This window comes from Thunnus thynnus, chromosome 17, assembly GCF_963924715.1.
Source record: "Thunnus thynnus chromosome 17, fThuThy2.1, whole genome shotgun sequence".
Lineage (NCBI taxonomy): Eukaryota > Metazoa > Chordata > Actinopteri > Scombriformes > Scombridae > Thunnus > Thunnus thynnus.
The window spans coordinates 6,281,096-6,297,535 of record NC_089533.1 but is presented as its reverse complement, the minus strand read 5'-3'; the positions used below and the strand labels follow the sequence as shown (position 1 = coordinate 6,297,535).

Genomic DNA, 16,440 nt, shown 5'->3' with positions numbered 1-16,440 from the left:
ATTTCAGTTTTAAATCATTGTGGTGAGGACATTTCTGCATTGTGAGGGCGTCATGGCTGGTCATCTCTACTTCTAAAGGTGTTTTAAGGGTTAAGACTTGGTTTTAGGGTTGTGGTTAGATTTAGATTTAGGTTTAGGTTAGGATGAGGGTTAGAGGGCCCTCACAAGTATAGAAAGACAAACGTGTTGGTGTGAGTACTTTAAATACATGTGTGTCTCTCTCTGTCTTGTTTCCTACCTCTATACTGTCCAATAAAGGCAAAAAATGCCAAATAACTTCAAATTAAAACTTAAAATACACATGTTTTGGACAGGGGTGAAAACTACATTTACTCAAGTATTGTACCTACTTGTACTTTACTCGATTACTTATATTTAATACTACTTTATACTTCTACTACACTATATTTCAGCGGGAAAATATGTACTTTTTACTCAACTACGTTTTATTTTACTGCCATTAGTTACTTTGCAGATTAACATTTTACATAAATTACCAACAGACTGTATGATCAGTATATAACATATGATATACTGTATATTACTAGTATAAAATGCAATAGATTCTTTATATGTATTATTAAACATCACTTTATAAAATACTTCAACTCAAGCAGCTACAACATTAAAATGCTGTTTACATCATTAATAATACAATCATAAAAAACACTTTTGAGTACTTTTACTGTTCATATTTTAAGTGCAGTTTTTTCCCAATACTTCTATACTTTAAAAGAACAATTCTGAATGCAGTACTTTTACTTATAATAGAGTATATTTATATTACAGTATTGCTACTTAAACTTAAGTAAAGTATCTAAATACCAAAACTTCGTTTGGATCATCTCTCGCGCTCAGATGCTTGTAATTAAAGGGGATTGCGCCATCTTCTGGTTCAACTAAAACATACCACTAGATGAAATATTATGTACTGGCCTGTAAACCAGCATTCCTATTATTAGCAGTGGTGGAAAGTAACTAAGTACATTTACTCATGTACTGTACTTTGGTACAATATTGAGATACTTGTACTTTACTTGAGTATTTCCATGTGATGCTACTTTATACTTCCATTAACAAGCTTTTAAAATATACCAACACATTGTTAAAGATGAAACCAGTGGTTTCCAACCTTTTTGGCTTTTGACATCTTACAAAAAGCAGTGTGTAGTCAGGGTCACATTTCACATGTCTATGAGTTGTTAACAGCTCCACCAAATAGTGATTTTTCCCTCTAAACTTCTCACATGCTTTCATCTCAATAAATGTTCAAATGATCCAATATTTCACCAAAAATCAAAGATCAGAGAAAAAGTCCAAAAACTGAAAACAGATTTGTGAATCAGAACTTTGTTTTTTCTTCTTTCCTCTCACATTAATCATCTCACGACCCCTCAGACTTATCTGGTGACCCTTTGGAGGGGCCCCACCCCTAGGTTGGGAACCACTGGACTAAACTAGGTAACTGTATATAAAGTAGTGTAAACTAGCTCCACTTCCAGCAGCTACAACAGTAACATGCTGCTCTAACACTGATGCTTCACTATTAATAATCTAATGATGTCATATATAATAATATATCAGTCAGAGGGACCAAACCACTACTTTTACTGCAATACTTTAACTACATCAAGCTCATAATACTTATGTACTTTAGTAGGATTTGTCATGCAGGACTTTTACTCACAATGGAGTATTTTTACACTGCTGTACTGGTACTTTTACTTAAGTAAAGGATCTGAGTACTTCTTCCACCACTGATTATTAGATTGTATTATTTAACCCCTCAATCACTGTGTTAACTTGTGAAATCCTTTTATTTCATTTTTAATTAAGTTTTTCTAACTTATTTGTAACTTCTTCAAAAAAGTATGTTAAAAGTGATTTGCAAATAAATATATTTAATCACTAGAGACTCTAAATGAATGTTTATGATATGAATGTGATAAAATGAAACAAACCATGAGGGAAAAATAAGGGTATGCAGAAGCATTATATATTTAACTGAGTCTACAAGTTTTTTTTTCATTAATAAAAAAATTTAAAAAAATAATCAAAAATATTAAATATTAATATTGAATTAAAATATAAACTACAATATTAAATATATTAATATATTTAAATTAATTTAAATAATTTTAAAATCACAAATTAAATAATTAAATACATTATTTAAATAATAATATTATGATGGTTTTAGTTATTATTTTAATGTGTTTATATATATAATTTTTTTTAATTATTTTATTTTATTTATTTGTTTTTTAAAAAAGTATTTATTTATTGTTTATTTATTTATAACTGTACAAGCGACGGCAAGGGAGGCTCCTGTGCGGGTGCGTGCGTATGCACGATGATATTGACGAGCACACGCACGTAGCTGTCAGTAGGAAATGCAGGCGGCTGGTGCTGGATGTGCCCCTGCCGCTCTGCTTGGACAAATTAAACAAAGAAAGTCCTTTTTGTTTCAAAATGAAAGCTTTTACCAGGACGGTAGCTTAATTTAGGCGAGAATGATCGAAGCAAGTCCGAAATAACGGAGACGCAGCAGAAACAGAAACACTATCGGCGCTGATGCTAAATGAAGCTAACTTAGCTAGCAGGTAACTTAGCTAGCTAGCTCGCCGACTGCAGGACGTTTTCTCTTCCAGGTCCTCACCCTGCTCCGCGGTCCCTGCCCTCAGTCTCGCCATTTCTTTTTCTTTTTTTTTTCGTGTTTTCATTTCACGGAGGAGGTTGCGGAACCGGAGCTGTGGCGGGGGGACGCGCGGGGAGGAACCCCCTGGCTTCCCAGGCGGACGGACCGCAGTGACACGCCGGCCGTGGGTGAGTTGAGCAGCGGAGTTGAGGTCGTATTTGACCGGAGCAGCGAGGTGGACAAGGCCGTGGACGCTGCTCGTTCAGGGCCTGGCGGGGCAGGGAGTGTGTTGACTGTTAGCTGTGTTGGTAAACCATCCTGTGTGCTGAATCGGGAAGTTGAGTCGCTTCGGGAGAGGCCTGTAGAGAGGATACGATAACAAAGTGCCTGGTGTTATTAGCTGTTAGCTGTCTGCTGGCACCACAGACATTAACCTGCTTCATCAGCAAAATACTTGATCATCATGGTTGTCGGGGGGTGATTTGTTGACAACGGTGCATGCCAGTGTACTGGTACACCGGTCTGTCATCTGTAATGGTTTACTGTCATGGATGGGTTCAAAATTATTCAAGTGTGTCTTAAAACAACAGTCAGGAACCCAAATGAACATTGAAGAATGTTTTTCTTGCTGTAATCATTCTTTCTGTTACTGACCATTAGAAGATTCCTTCATAATGCACTTACAATGGAAGTGATGGGGGACAAAATCCACAGTCCTCCCTCTGTGCAAAAATGTATTTAAAAGTTTATCTGAAGCTAATATGAAGTCCAAATGAGTCAAATCAAGTAGATATCTTTCAACGTTACAATCTTTTTAGTTCCAAAGTCCCTCTTTTTATTACTATACTTCAACCTCAGCTCAACAGGGAAACACTGAAACACAAAGAGGGAATTTGATGCTAAAAAGACTGTAAATGTGTCAGATATCCACTTGATATGACTAACTCAGACTGCTGAAGCCTCATATAAGCTTCAGATACACTTTTAATGACTGTGTGGACACACTGTGGATTTTGTCCCCCATCACTTACATTGAAAGCACATTTGAATGGGATCTTTGAATAGCAAGTATGAACAGGAGGAATGATTACAGCACTTGACTGTAGTTATAAGAAAGACTTGAAATAATGTGAACCTGTCCTTTTTTAAAATTGTGATAAAGCGGAATACTGAAGTTGTTGTAACCTTTTTGGTTTCTTGGTGTAACGTCTACTGACAGCATAGTGGTATTCTTTCCTGTGTGTTTCCTCAAAAAGTTGCTGAATTAAACAATTTTACTATAGTGGAAGTATTACCAGTGTAGCGTTAAGCAAAAGAGGAAATATAGCCTCAGACATTCAGTCATTATTGTTATTTAGAGTTAAGAAAACTACCTATGGGATGTGTATGAATGCACGCACACTGTCTCCCACGAATTTCCACGATTTTGAAATATAGTTCACTACTTTAACTGCTTCTCTTTTGATCTATTTTTAAGAAGAGGAACTTCATAGATAATGGCTAAACCCTCATCGTTTCTCAAAGACTCTTTTCTCACCTTTTGTGTTAGGCATTGACCTTTTTAAAGGTGTTTATTACAAAAGTTATGACTCAATTTATAGCTGCTTTTGGGCTAAACTAAAACCGTTATGCATCATTTTCTCTCTATTTTTTAAAGGAGAGATCACAGTGGAACCATGGCCGAACTTTACACCCTATCCCCATCGCCACCTGCATTGGGTGATCCCCATGCAGCTCCATCCATCCCTCCGTCCTCACCAGCTCTTCCTGCTCCCAACAGTCCCACACAAGAGTCCACCACCAGGGAGATGCCCCTACCCAAGTCTTCCCTTTACAATGACAAGGCTTTGACTGGAAACAACGCTTCAGGGGGTTCAACCTCGACTCCTCCTCCGCCCTTGAGTCCAAAACCTGCTGCTCAGAACCCCCTCCCATCATTGGTACACGAGGCTACTCCACAGAAAGAGGAATCAGCCGGGAAAGATGCAGAGACTGGAGCTCAAGTTATTAAACAGGAGACAAAGACCAATGATCCAGCTGCTGATACAGAGACCCCAGCACTGTCAAATGAGCCGTCAGCTCAGAGCGAAGTGCCACAAGCGTCCCCTTCTCCTGATCTTAATCCTGGTCCTAATCTCTACCCCAACGTACACGTCACCCACAACCCAAATCCCGTCATCGATGAGGGTCAACTCACAGAGAGCCAACCGCAAACTTCTGCTTGTCCTGACGTGACACCTGTTCCTCCAGCATCCACCCACACTGCAGCTACGGCAGCAGCTGAAGAGGAGAAACCTCAGCCATCCCAACAAGCACAAAACCCTCAAAGTCAAGATCCTCCTCTGTCCCCAAAGCCCGAACCTCCCAGCACTCCCACCAGGGTCGAACACCACAGCCCTACTGTCCCGTTGATTCACGAGCCAGCCTTCGTGCTCCCGCTGCCCAACCCCAACCGCCGGCCAGCCCCGGACACCCTCAGCTACCTGGAGTCAGCCAGCCTGATGTCGGGGACGTTGGAGTCTCTGTCTGGGCTTGGAGAGGACGGAAGCTCTGTGGGCTCAGACTCGGAGATCAATGGCATGTCTGTCAGACGCACTGATAAATATGGCTTCCTGGGTGGGAATCAGTACAGCGAAGGCAGGTATGTATCAAGAGTAAGACATTAATCAATCATTCACACACCTGATTGTCATCATTCTGAAATTAGAGACACAAATTCGATGTGGTTGTTTTGAAGGAAGGGGGGGGAAAAAACACACTTCCCTTTTTTTCACGCTCTGTTTCCATGCAGACACTATTTGCATTAGACGACATCAGATTAGAGCCAGAGAATTGGTTTACACAGATAGATGTAAATCATGTTTGACTATCTTCCTTTTTAATCGTCCACTTCGCTTTTTTTTTTTTCCCCCTGAACATCCTGTTCACTCTGTCATCTATGCGCCTTTTAGGAGATTTTCCTCTCCTCTCAGTCTCACCCTCGCTTTCCTGCCGTCCCTCTCGTTCTGCTCTAAACATATCTGTCTGTCCTTTATCTCCCCTTTGTCTGACTCAGATAATGCTGAGAGCGTTTTTCGTGACTCAATATGTACTGACCGTGTGTTTCTCTGGTATCGCCCATCACACCCATCTGCTTTCTTCCTCTCTTTAAAAAAAAAAAAAAAAAAAATTAGATTTGCTTCTAGTTTTTCTGACTGGATAATCGCACTTCCACTTTTGAATAATTAAAATGTTTATTGATTTTTCTGCCATGAGTAGCGGCAGTGCTTTCTGGTTTGTAGTAAGGACGTAATGAGGAGTTTAGAGTAATGTGGGAGAGAAGGAGAAGTAATTAGCGTCATTAGATTAGAGTCAAAGATGTCTAAACATATCAGAGAACAAGGAGTGTGAAATGAAAATAAGTACTTCCCAGTTCTGTCGATGATGTAATCATTTTTTTTTATTACTCACCATTACAGTGAGAAGGAAGTTCGAGTTGAAGTGGCCAGACAGAGGGAGATGAAATGGCTTGATATGTTTAACAACTGGGATAAGTGGGTCAAACATCGCTTCCAGAAGGTACACAGCCGCCTTTTTTTTTCTTTTTTTAGATGTTTACGTTGTGGGATTTATGTTTGATCAGTTATTCTTAACATGGAGCTGTGTTGTTTGCTGCAGGTGAAATTGCGCTGCAGAAAGGGGATCCCGTCGTCTCTCAGGTCCAAAGCCTGGCAGCTGCTGTCCAACAGTCAAGAGCTCCTAGATAACAACTGTGGGAAGTTTGAGGTAAAACTATTAATATAATGTTCACAAACCAAATGTCACCAAAACCACAACTGGCAGAAACATCTTTTTTTGGTTCTCCTAGTTCTGAAAAAGCTTTTTTTTTTTTTTGGGCGGGCGGGCGGTGGCAGTCATGAACAAATCTACTTATATGGAAACAGATATTTTTGACCTTTCATTTTTCAAATCTGCTCTCTCAGTTCTTCAAATGCGCTTTCTCTGTCTTTGTGAAGCTCTCTGTAGCCGGTCTGAGAGCGTTCAAGGACAGTAAAGTTACTGCCTCAAAGTGGGGACTGTTGTAAAGAAGTTGTGATTTGAGTAGGGTAATTGCTAAAGGGGCGCAGGCGCTGACGTAGGAAGCCGTAAGCTTCTTATCAGGACCTGTAATCCTGCCTGTCAGGGCCCTGACTCCATATCCATGCTGGAGGGGGGCCCAGGCTCAGCTGGGTCCAGGTTCCAACAGTCCACTTAGTATTGTTCCTGTTGTCCAAGTCTAGATTTCTCTTCTACCATTTTACTTCTGATTTGTTGTTAAAGTGTCAAACAGAGCTTTGCAGTTTAATCCACTTTGTTGTCTCATTTAGAACTTTACACCAAAAGTTACTGAGAATTAATCTAAAACTTATCTCTTTATTTCTTTATTTTTTTTTTTACAACAGGAGCTGGAGAGAGAACCAGGGGAAGCTAAATGGTTGGACATCATAGAGAAGGATCTACACAGACAGTTCCCCTTCCATGAGATGTTTGCTGCTCGCGGCGGCCACGGGTAAAATAAACACATCCTCACTTTGTTTGACCTCATAGGTGAACATACGTGATTAATAAGAGTAACACCTGAGTTCACACACACAGTTTTAATATTCATCAGGTTCATTTCATATGTTTAATTACTTATTTTTTTTGCATATATCTGTCAGTTAATATACTAAACATGATACAACTAAGAAAACAGTGTAAAATAGAATTTACTGCATGTATCAAGTATGGATAAACCATACTAATAAAGCATATTGATAAGGGGAAAAATGAAAAATATGAAAACACAAAGCACATAGAAATATAATAAGATATATTTTAAGAAGATAAATTAAAATGTTGTTCATTCACTTCAAAGGCTGGATTAGACCATCAACAGTTTCTTTTTAAGGTTCCCCTTTGTTTGCATTGTTCCCTTCATGAGTCAAAGGGAAGTGAATGAACTGGTCAAGTGTTTTTTGGTGGATTTTGGCCACTGGATCATTTTGGGTTTGTTTTTTTTTTCTGGTCTCTGCAGGCAACAGGATCTGTTCCGGATCCTGAAGGCCTACACCGTCTACCGGCCTGACGAGGGCTACTGCCAGGCTCAGGCTCCGGTGGCTGCGGTGCTGCTCATGCATATGCCTGCTGAGGTAATGAAAAGGGTTAAAGGTCGGGTTCACAGTTTTTCAAATGTGTCTTAAAACAACAGTCAGGAACCCAAATGATCATTGAAAGAAGTTTTGCTGGCTGTAATCGTTACTCCTGTTCATACTGGCTGTCAAAATGTCTTTTCATAATGTTCTTATACTATAAATGATGGGGGACAAAATCCACAGTCCTCCTTTTAAACAAAAATGAAATAAAGGTTTAACTGAAGATGATATGAGGCATCAGCCTTCAGAGTTAGTCACATAAAGTAGAAATCTTCCACAGTTACAGTCTTTTTAGTCTTTGTGTATCAGTGGAAACTGTTTTCCTGAAGGATCGTTACAAAAAGAGGGATTTTGGCTCTAAAAAGACTGCAAATCGAAAGATATTGACCTGATTTGACTAATGTGGACGGCTGAAGCTTCATATTAGCTTCAGATAAACCTTTTACGTACAGAACCAGTCAAAAGTTTGGACTCACTTTCTTATTCAAGTGAATGAGAAGCTGCGTCTAGGGAGGCACCGAACCGACTTTTTCGGTCCCAATAGTGATACCTGGGCTTTGGGCACTGATCCGATACCAGTGTTTAATTAATAAGCTGTATGCCTCACTGTGTAGAAGAGACTGGGATCATTCTTTTATGTGTATGGCAACATCAGACTTGACTTAAACATTGCTTTCCTAACCTTATAAAACAAAATATAACACATATATTCATAGATATAAACATACCGAATTGTTATTTGTTAAAATAATGGTATCTGATACCAGATTCAGCCATTTGAGTCAGTATCAGACTGATATCAGTGCATCTCTTGCTGTGACTGGCACTGTATATTTTTGCATTGAAGGAGGGGTAAACATTATAAAGGGATCTCTTAATGTCCAGTATGAGCAGGATTACAACATGATAACAGCAAGAAAAACACGTGTCAGTGTTTATTTGGACAGACTTGGGAAAATTTGTGAATCTTTATTAGTTTTGTAACGATGCCTGAACAGTGTGACTGCTTTACAAACCCTCATAGAAAATAAAATAAATAAACCAATAGGCTCAACGTCGACAAGTGCGTAAATCTGTTTCCAGTCATGAACTAGAATCTATTTTTATACCTTACAACTTCTTGTTGTGGTATCTGACTACCAGAAAACCTAAACGTATATCAGAAAACTATCTTTGACTAGACGCCTACTACAACTAATTTCCATCCTGATGATACATGTGTGGTATTTCTTTCTATTCATCTCCTCTTATCAAAACACATTAATCAGCTCACAATAGAAAGAGAGAGAGAGAGAGACAAAGAGAGTAGGCGAGCGAGAAAGCAAAACCAAACCCAAAGCGTCATGCGAATCGTATTTTATCGGGGCTACTTACTACATTAAAAATAGTAACAGGTGGCCTTCTGGTGACACTGTCGAAACACCACCGATCAGACTGTGACACGTTTGACAAGCTGTGTGATACAAACAGGACTCGGTCAAGTTGAGGTTTCATCGCTGGGGGGGGCAGAGCGCGGGAGGGGGAGGAGGAGGAGGAGGAGGAGGAGGAGGATGGACGACCACAAGGCCTAATCTGTATTCTGACAATTCATTCACACCCAAATATTAATCTGTGTACACGGTCGGCCAGGTGTCAGTGTGGGAGTGTTAGCTCTCATAGCTGCGTGTGTTACGTAACACTGGAACGATTGCTGTAGTCGATGCCCGCTTGCAGCAAAACAAAGTGTGTCTTTATCTCCTGAAAGTGTCACAGTTTCATTTGCATCAGTTTCCTGTTTTAACAGAAGGACGGGCCCCATGTGTGTGTGTGTGTGTGTGTATAGATTTATTTATCTTGACATCGTGAAATGGATTTCTCTTGAGCTCAACACATGTTTATTTAAAGTATTATTTCACGATAACGAGAGAAGACACTTTGTCACTTTTTTTTTGTTGTTGTTGTTATGGTGATCGTGACATAAATATCCTGAAATTATTTAGTCTAGTTTGTCATCTTGGTGTTTATTATCTGTTACAATCAACAAAAAAACAGAGAAGAGGAAGAGAGATTAAGTTAATGAATAATCTGCATATTGTTCTATTTAAAAAAAAAAAAAAAAAAAAAAAAGAGGGAACTAAAAGTGGGAAATGATGATGTAATTATGTTTTGAGTCATTACTTTCAGGTAACATTTAAACTCCAAATGTTTTATCAACTTTTAAAGGTTATAATTTTCCTCTCTTCCGCAGCAAGCCTTTTGGTGCCTCGTGCAGATATGTGAGAAGTTTCTTCCTGGTTACTACAGCGCAGGACTGGTGAGTGAATCCACAAAAATCCCCTCGTCCGTCCGTCCGTCCGTCGATTTCATCACCTTTACTGACTCGTCTGTTTTTTGTTTTTTTTTAGGAAGCAATCCAGCTGGATGGCGAGATCTTCTTCTCCCTGTTGCGGCGTACGTGTCCCATGGCTTACCGTCATCTCAAGAAGTTCAAGATCGACCCGATTCTCTACATGACCGAGTGGTTCATGTGTATCTTCTCTCGCACCTTACCGTGGTCCTGTGTGCTGCGTGTGTGGGACATGTTCTTCTGTGAAGGTACATCTCATATCCTCGCGTCTTAACGGGCAGCGATCGATGCTTCTGACTGTTTTGATGTTGATTTAATTATAAAACAAGAAGCCAGCAAGCAAAGTTTATTTATAAAACACCTTTCACACACAGCAGTCACAAAGTGCTTCACAGTCAAAGAGAATAAAATCAAATACAATCAAAATACATAAAAAAAACAAAGACGCCAGATGAAATATACAAGGAGAGCAGACAAAATAGACAAATTAAGATGTAGAATAACACATTATTACCCAAATGCCTCTGAACAGATGTCCACAGTATCCAAGGACCTTAAGCTTATTGGGAGACTATTCCAGAGTTTAGGGGGCTGCCGACTGGAAAGCACGATCCCCCCGAGTCTTAAAATGTGTTCAAGGTACATTTAGGTTTGGTGTAGGGGTGCAGAAGGATAGGAGGATAAGATTCAACACTTTAATGTTTGCTTGAGTTTGTTTTTTTGTGAGTGAGACAGAAACATAACTTGAGTCTCTGGTTTTAGGAGTGAAGATAGTGTTTCGTGTGGGCCTGGTGCTGCTGAAACAGATGCTCGGCTCTGTGGATAAGCTTCGGGAACTACAGGGCATGTATGAAACCATGGAGCGTCTGAGGAACATCTCACCCGAGAGTATCAGAGAGGACGCGTTGGTACAGGAGGTGGGTCTCTCTCTCTCTCTTTCATTCTGGGCTTTACAGGCTGTGTTACAAAAGCAAAAACCTGCTTCTGTTCTTACTCATCGACACGAGTTATGAGTCACTTTGTCCCGTAGCGCGCAGCCTAGTAATCTCTACTTCCTCTGTCTGTCTCGTCCTTTTTTCGTCTGGTGTGTTGTCCGTCCAGATCATTACGCTCCCGGTGACAGAGTCGCTCATAGAGAGGGAGTGCAACATCCAGGTGAGGAAGTGGAGGGAGTCCAGAGGGGAGCTGACGCACCAGCCGGGCCGCCGCCTCCACGGTACGAGGGACATCTACGAGTACAAACGCCGCGCCGCCTCCATCAGCTCCGGCGGTAGTTTCTCCTTCCTGGGAAGCTCGATCCCTCCGCCGGGACCCCTCAGGGCCTCCTCCAGCCTGCTCTCGCTCCCCGGCTTCCGCAAGTCCAAGTCTCCTTTCCACTCCCAAGCCAAGAAGGGCTCCTTCTCAGGGCCTTCGGGAAGAGATTCGCCACCTGTTAACCTATCATCCAGCCCGCTCCACGCCCCTATGCATAAACCACCCATTCCCCCGGGGGCAGGTCAGAGGGCGCCGGCACCCCACACTCAGAGCCCCCTAGTCATGAGTGGCCCGTCACACGACGCCTCAGCGCCGCCGAGTGCTTCAGCTCAAAGCACATCGCCACCCAACACTCTATCTCCCTCCCCGAGGGTCGTCTCCGAGCAAGTCACCCCTTCCATCCCCTCTCCGACCGCAAACAACGCCCCTCTGCCGCCGTGTCCGGATCCAAAGAAAGAAGCGGCGGTGGCGGCGGCGGCACCCGAGGCCGCCACGACCGGAGGAGAGGAAGAGGTAAAGAAAAAGAAGAAAAGCAAAGAAGACAAGAAGAAGGAGAAGGAGGACGAGAAGAAGAAACTGAAGGAAAAGAAGGAAAAGGAAAAGGCTGAGAAAGAGAGGCTCAGGAAGGAGAAAGAGAGGCTAGAAAAAGAGAAGAAGAAAGGGGGGAAGAAAAAGGACAAAGGGGGAGGAGGAGGAGAGGCCGAGGACAAAAACGGAGCCGCAGCAGCAAGAGATTCGGCCTAGTTTTCCCACCCCGTCATTCCAGGATAATGAAAAGGGACACTGAACAAAAAAAGAGGTCAGGGGAACAAAGACCCCCAGAAACAGAGCGATTAATAGAGGAGGAAAAAAAAAAAAAAAAAATGGGATGGCTTCCTGTATAATGCATCATTTTGAAGACTTAATGTAGTCCCAGGACTATCGTGGAGAAAACTGGATCATGGTTTTAATAGCACCTCGGGGGGCTTTTTTTTTGCCCCGTCGCTCAACGCTTTTCTTTTTTTTTCACCGAGTTTTTAGTAAAAAAGATGGGACAACATTTTTTTTTTTTTTTTTTTTTTTTTTTCAACTGGAGCACGAGCTGTGAATCTGAGAATAACTTTCAGAATAAATCGCAGTCTTTAATCTTTTTAGTTTTTTAAAATTCATTTTGTTTATTTCTTTCTTTCTTTTTTTTTTTTTTTTAATTAATTATTATTTTAATCAGATTGATGGCAGTGGTTGGTGAGAGAGACATCGACTTAAAGGATTGTTGCAGAAATAGTTGTGGTGCCACAGAAAACGTGTGTATATATATATATACTTATATATATATATATATATATATATTAAAAAAGAAAAAGAAAAAAAAAAAGTCTACCTACAGTACAGAGGATCTTGTTAGCACTCCATAAGCCCCGTCAGTTCTCATCTGTGGACAGGTTAACTGGATGCCTGGATGGGTGGGAGGATGGGAGGGAGGGGGGAAGGAATAATAACCCTTGGAAGTCGTCTGAAACGCAGGCACTGAAGACAGAAATGCTAGTGATGTTGTTGGATGTTGAGGATGTATTTATTGTCATGTATAATGTCGTGAGTGAGTGTGTGCCTTAGTAGTCTAGTGAAATGTGTTTATTGTTCTATGTGTGTTGGGCCTCCCTGTTTTCAGCTTCCTGCTTTTTTTTTTTATTTTTTATTTTTTTATTATTTCTCAAACCATCATTGGATCCTTTCGTTTCCTCTGTCATTGGAATATAAATGTGACGGGTGAAATGGAGACAAAAAGGAGGGAGAAAATTAAAACAGCCACAAACACCTTATACTAATGTAGTGGCTGTTTATTAAAGGATAGATTCACAATTTTTCAGTTTTTCAGGCAAGAAAAGCTGTTTCAATGTTCACTTAGGCACCTGTTTTTAAGACAGACTTGGAAAATTGTGAACTTGTCCTTTAATGGTTCATTTACATGTGTTTTGTTTTTTTTGTCCCTGACAAAACGACACACTGGGAGCATTTTTATTGTTTTCATTTCAGACCTCAATTTAAAATCTTGCAAAAAAAAAAAAAAAAAAAAAAAAGAGGTCACAACATAATCATTAAACTGTGGTCACGTGGAAACATGCAAAAAAAAAACAACAAACACAACTCCAGCAGTGACTGTGCACAAGTCCTGCACCAAATGTCCATCCATCTGTCAAATTTAGTATTATTTTTTGCTTTGACGAACAAAAATCATATATATATATATGCATCTTATTTTAGCCAAATTTTCATTAATGGGTGAAAGGACTGGAGGTCACCGACCCATCAGAATGTGATTCAAGGTATCTAAAAAGAGAATGAAGGATTTTTTTTTTTTTTTTTGCACTTGTGATTTTGTCACAAAGCACCACTGAAGTCGACCACTCCGTTAGTTATGTAGAGATCGAGTCTCAGGGCCGGTTTCACACTTTGAAATCTGTGCCTTGACGACCAACAATAGGAAAGCCACTTGACTGGAGGTGCCAGGTGTGCCAATGTAGCATTAACCTCTGATCTTTGACCTTGTATTTATGTACAAAGTGGTTAATTTAATCAAATATAGTATATTATTAATTATTATTATTATTATTATTTTGGATCTTGACTATTTTTCTATGTGAGTAAAGAGACACCTGGTTGACTGGAACGATGGCTGACTGCACACCGTGTAGTAGCAGGGGGATCATATATATATATATATACATATATATATATATATATATATATATATATAGTGTGTTTTTAATTTTTAAATTTCTTTTCTCTTTTCTTTTGCACGTTAAAAGTCCTCCGCTTTTACACAGCGAACTCGATGCATGTCTTAGCTATTGTTTTTAAGTGTTTTTGTCATTGTTGGTTTTGGTCAACTTAGGCTCACGAGTCTCCAGTTTACTGAAGTGCAGTATTAAGAAAAAAACAACAAACAAATAAATAAAAAAATAAACACAGGCGTGAGTGAGGGAGGAGGGTGGGAGGGGGGATTATAAACGGGCCTCCGACCGAACAACAAACTTTTTTGAGACGAGTGATGAGTTTAGACAGATTATTTTGGGAGCTGAAGGTCTTAATCGTACTGTATGAAATACTAAGAGGTGATTTTTTTTTTTTTTTTTTTTAAATCGGAGATCTTCAATATGTCTGTCTCACCGAGTTGTGTCGTAACATTCATGATGACTTATGAACTAACTCCTTAACTATTTACACTCAGTGTTCTGTACTGTAACATATTTATGCATACATGAAGCGGCACTGAAACCCCATCAGTATACGATGAATAGTGCCAGGTAGTTAGTGTAAAAACCATTCGATGGCGGGAAAAACAAAAACAAACAAAAAAAAAAACACATTGATGCTCTTTAACTGTACTGTTTTTGTAGTTAAGGATTAGAGGGACTTTCGTGTAAACTGTAGCCAACATGTCCTCCATATTCACTGTTTTTCACTTATTTCAGGTCTTTACATAGCTGTCATTTAAATATATGAATATCACACACACACACACACACACACACACACAGACACTCTCTCCCTCTTCTATTTTGACGCCAGTGCATTATAGGCACAGATTAGTGTAGTATTAGTGAGGATAATCTATGCAAAACCTTCCTCCATCAATGACTGTTGATAGTGTGTGGTGACAGCTGCACTGATTTCCATGGAGCAAAAAAAAAAAAAATCCAAAAAAAAAAAGAAGAAGAAGAAGTGTGGAATCGGCGCTCTGCTCCGCAATTTCAAGGACGAATCGAGAAAATTTCTTTCTATCGGGTCCTTTTTTTTTGTGCATTTCTTGCATCGATCCTGAAAAACACCGTCGTTCTTGATTACGTTTTGATTGGGAATGACTCCACTTGATGCAAATGTTAAAATAAAATGAAAACATAGAAGCGTTTGAGCTGTTTTTTTTGTTTTGTTTTGTTTTTGTTTTTGTTTTTTTGTTTTCTGCCCGTTGCCGTTTATGTCTTTTGTGTTTTTAAGTTTACATGTCACTCTCTCTCTCTCTGGCGAAAGTGAAATAAAATCATAGCTAATTGAATTCATTCCTTCAGATCTACAACTGATGTATTTAATTGATGATGATAATGACATTTGTGATGAGTAATAAACCATAATATATTAAATCATCTTGCTGTTTTTGTCTTTATTGGTGTTTTGTATGTTTGTTTACACATCAGTTGTTTTCAGACCTGGAAACAACAACACAAGCATAAATATAATATAACAATGACCAGTAACACTTTAGCCTTCATAAACAATATATAAACTATTAATAAATGGTTTATAACACACCATAATGTAGTTGTAAGTGGATATAAGTGCTAGTTAGAGGTCCAACAATTAGTCAATTAGTTGCAAACTATTAATCACAGACTATTTTGATAACTGATTAATTGTTTTGAGTCATTTTTTAAGAGGAAAATTCCCAAATTTTCTGATTCCAGCTTCTTAAATGTGAATATTTTCTGGTTTGTTTAGTCTTCTATGACAGTAAACTGAATATCTTTGGGTTGTGGACTATTGATCAGGACGTTTTGGGTTTTGTGATCGATATTTTTCACCATTTTCTGACATTTTATGAACCAAACAGCCAATACATTAATCAAGAAAATAACTGCCAGATTAATTGATCTTTAATCTTTAGTTGCAGCTCCAGTGTTGATTAATGTATTTGTCAACCACGTTCATATAAGTGGAGGTTGATGTATAAATGGATAATAAATGACAATAAAAGTAAAACACATTTGTAATAACATAATATGTCTTAATAGGGGAAGTTACAATCATTGTTGATAAATCACTTCAGTTTCCAGTATATTCTAGGATGTTTTGCAAAAGTGAAAAAAGTGAAAACAACTCATCGCTGGTGCAGATTGTTCAAGAAAATACTAAAGATGTGTTCATAATTTTGTTAAAACAGTGTCTCCAAACGCTGCAGGAACCTTAATTGAGTTGTGAGTGTAAACTAGTGAACACTGGAATGAGAAATGTATCTTTATACCTCTTTTTTTCTTTGAATTACATGTGTGAAAATGCAAGATGTATAAAATTATGCAAAAATATAATTTAATCAT

General features: G+C 39.3%; 1 protein-coding gene across 1 annotated transcript; it reads left to right on the top strand.

Moving 5' to 3' along the window:
* The first annotated feature begins 2,370 nt into the window (after positions 1-2,370).
* Positions 2,371-12,695, top strand: LOC137201278 (TBC1 domain family member 10A-like). Its single transcript, XM_067616236.1, has 10 exons — positions 2,371-2,826; positions 4,296-5,279; positions 6,097-6,196; positions 6,296-6,403; positions 7,060-7,166; positions 7,674-7,788; positions 10,019-10,084; positions 10,176-10,365; positions 10,880-11,034; positions 11,219-12,695. The coding sequence occupies exons 2-10, from the start codon at positions 4,315-4,317 to the stop codon at positions 12,113-12,115; spliced, it is 2,703 nt and encodes a 900-aa protein (XP_067472337.1). The 5' UTR covers positions 2,371-2,826; positions 4,296-4,314; the 3' UTR covers positions 12,116-12,695.
* Positions 12,696-16,440: the final 3,745 nt, after the last annotated feature.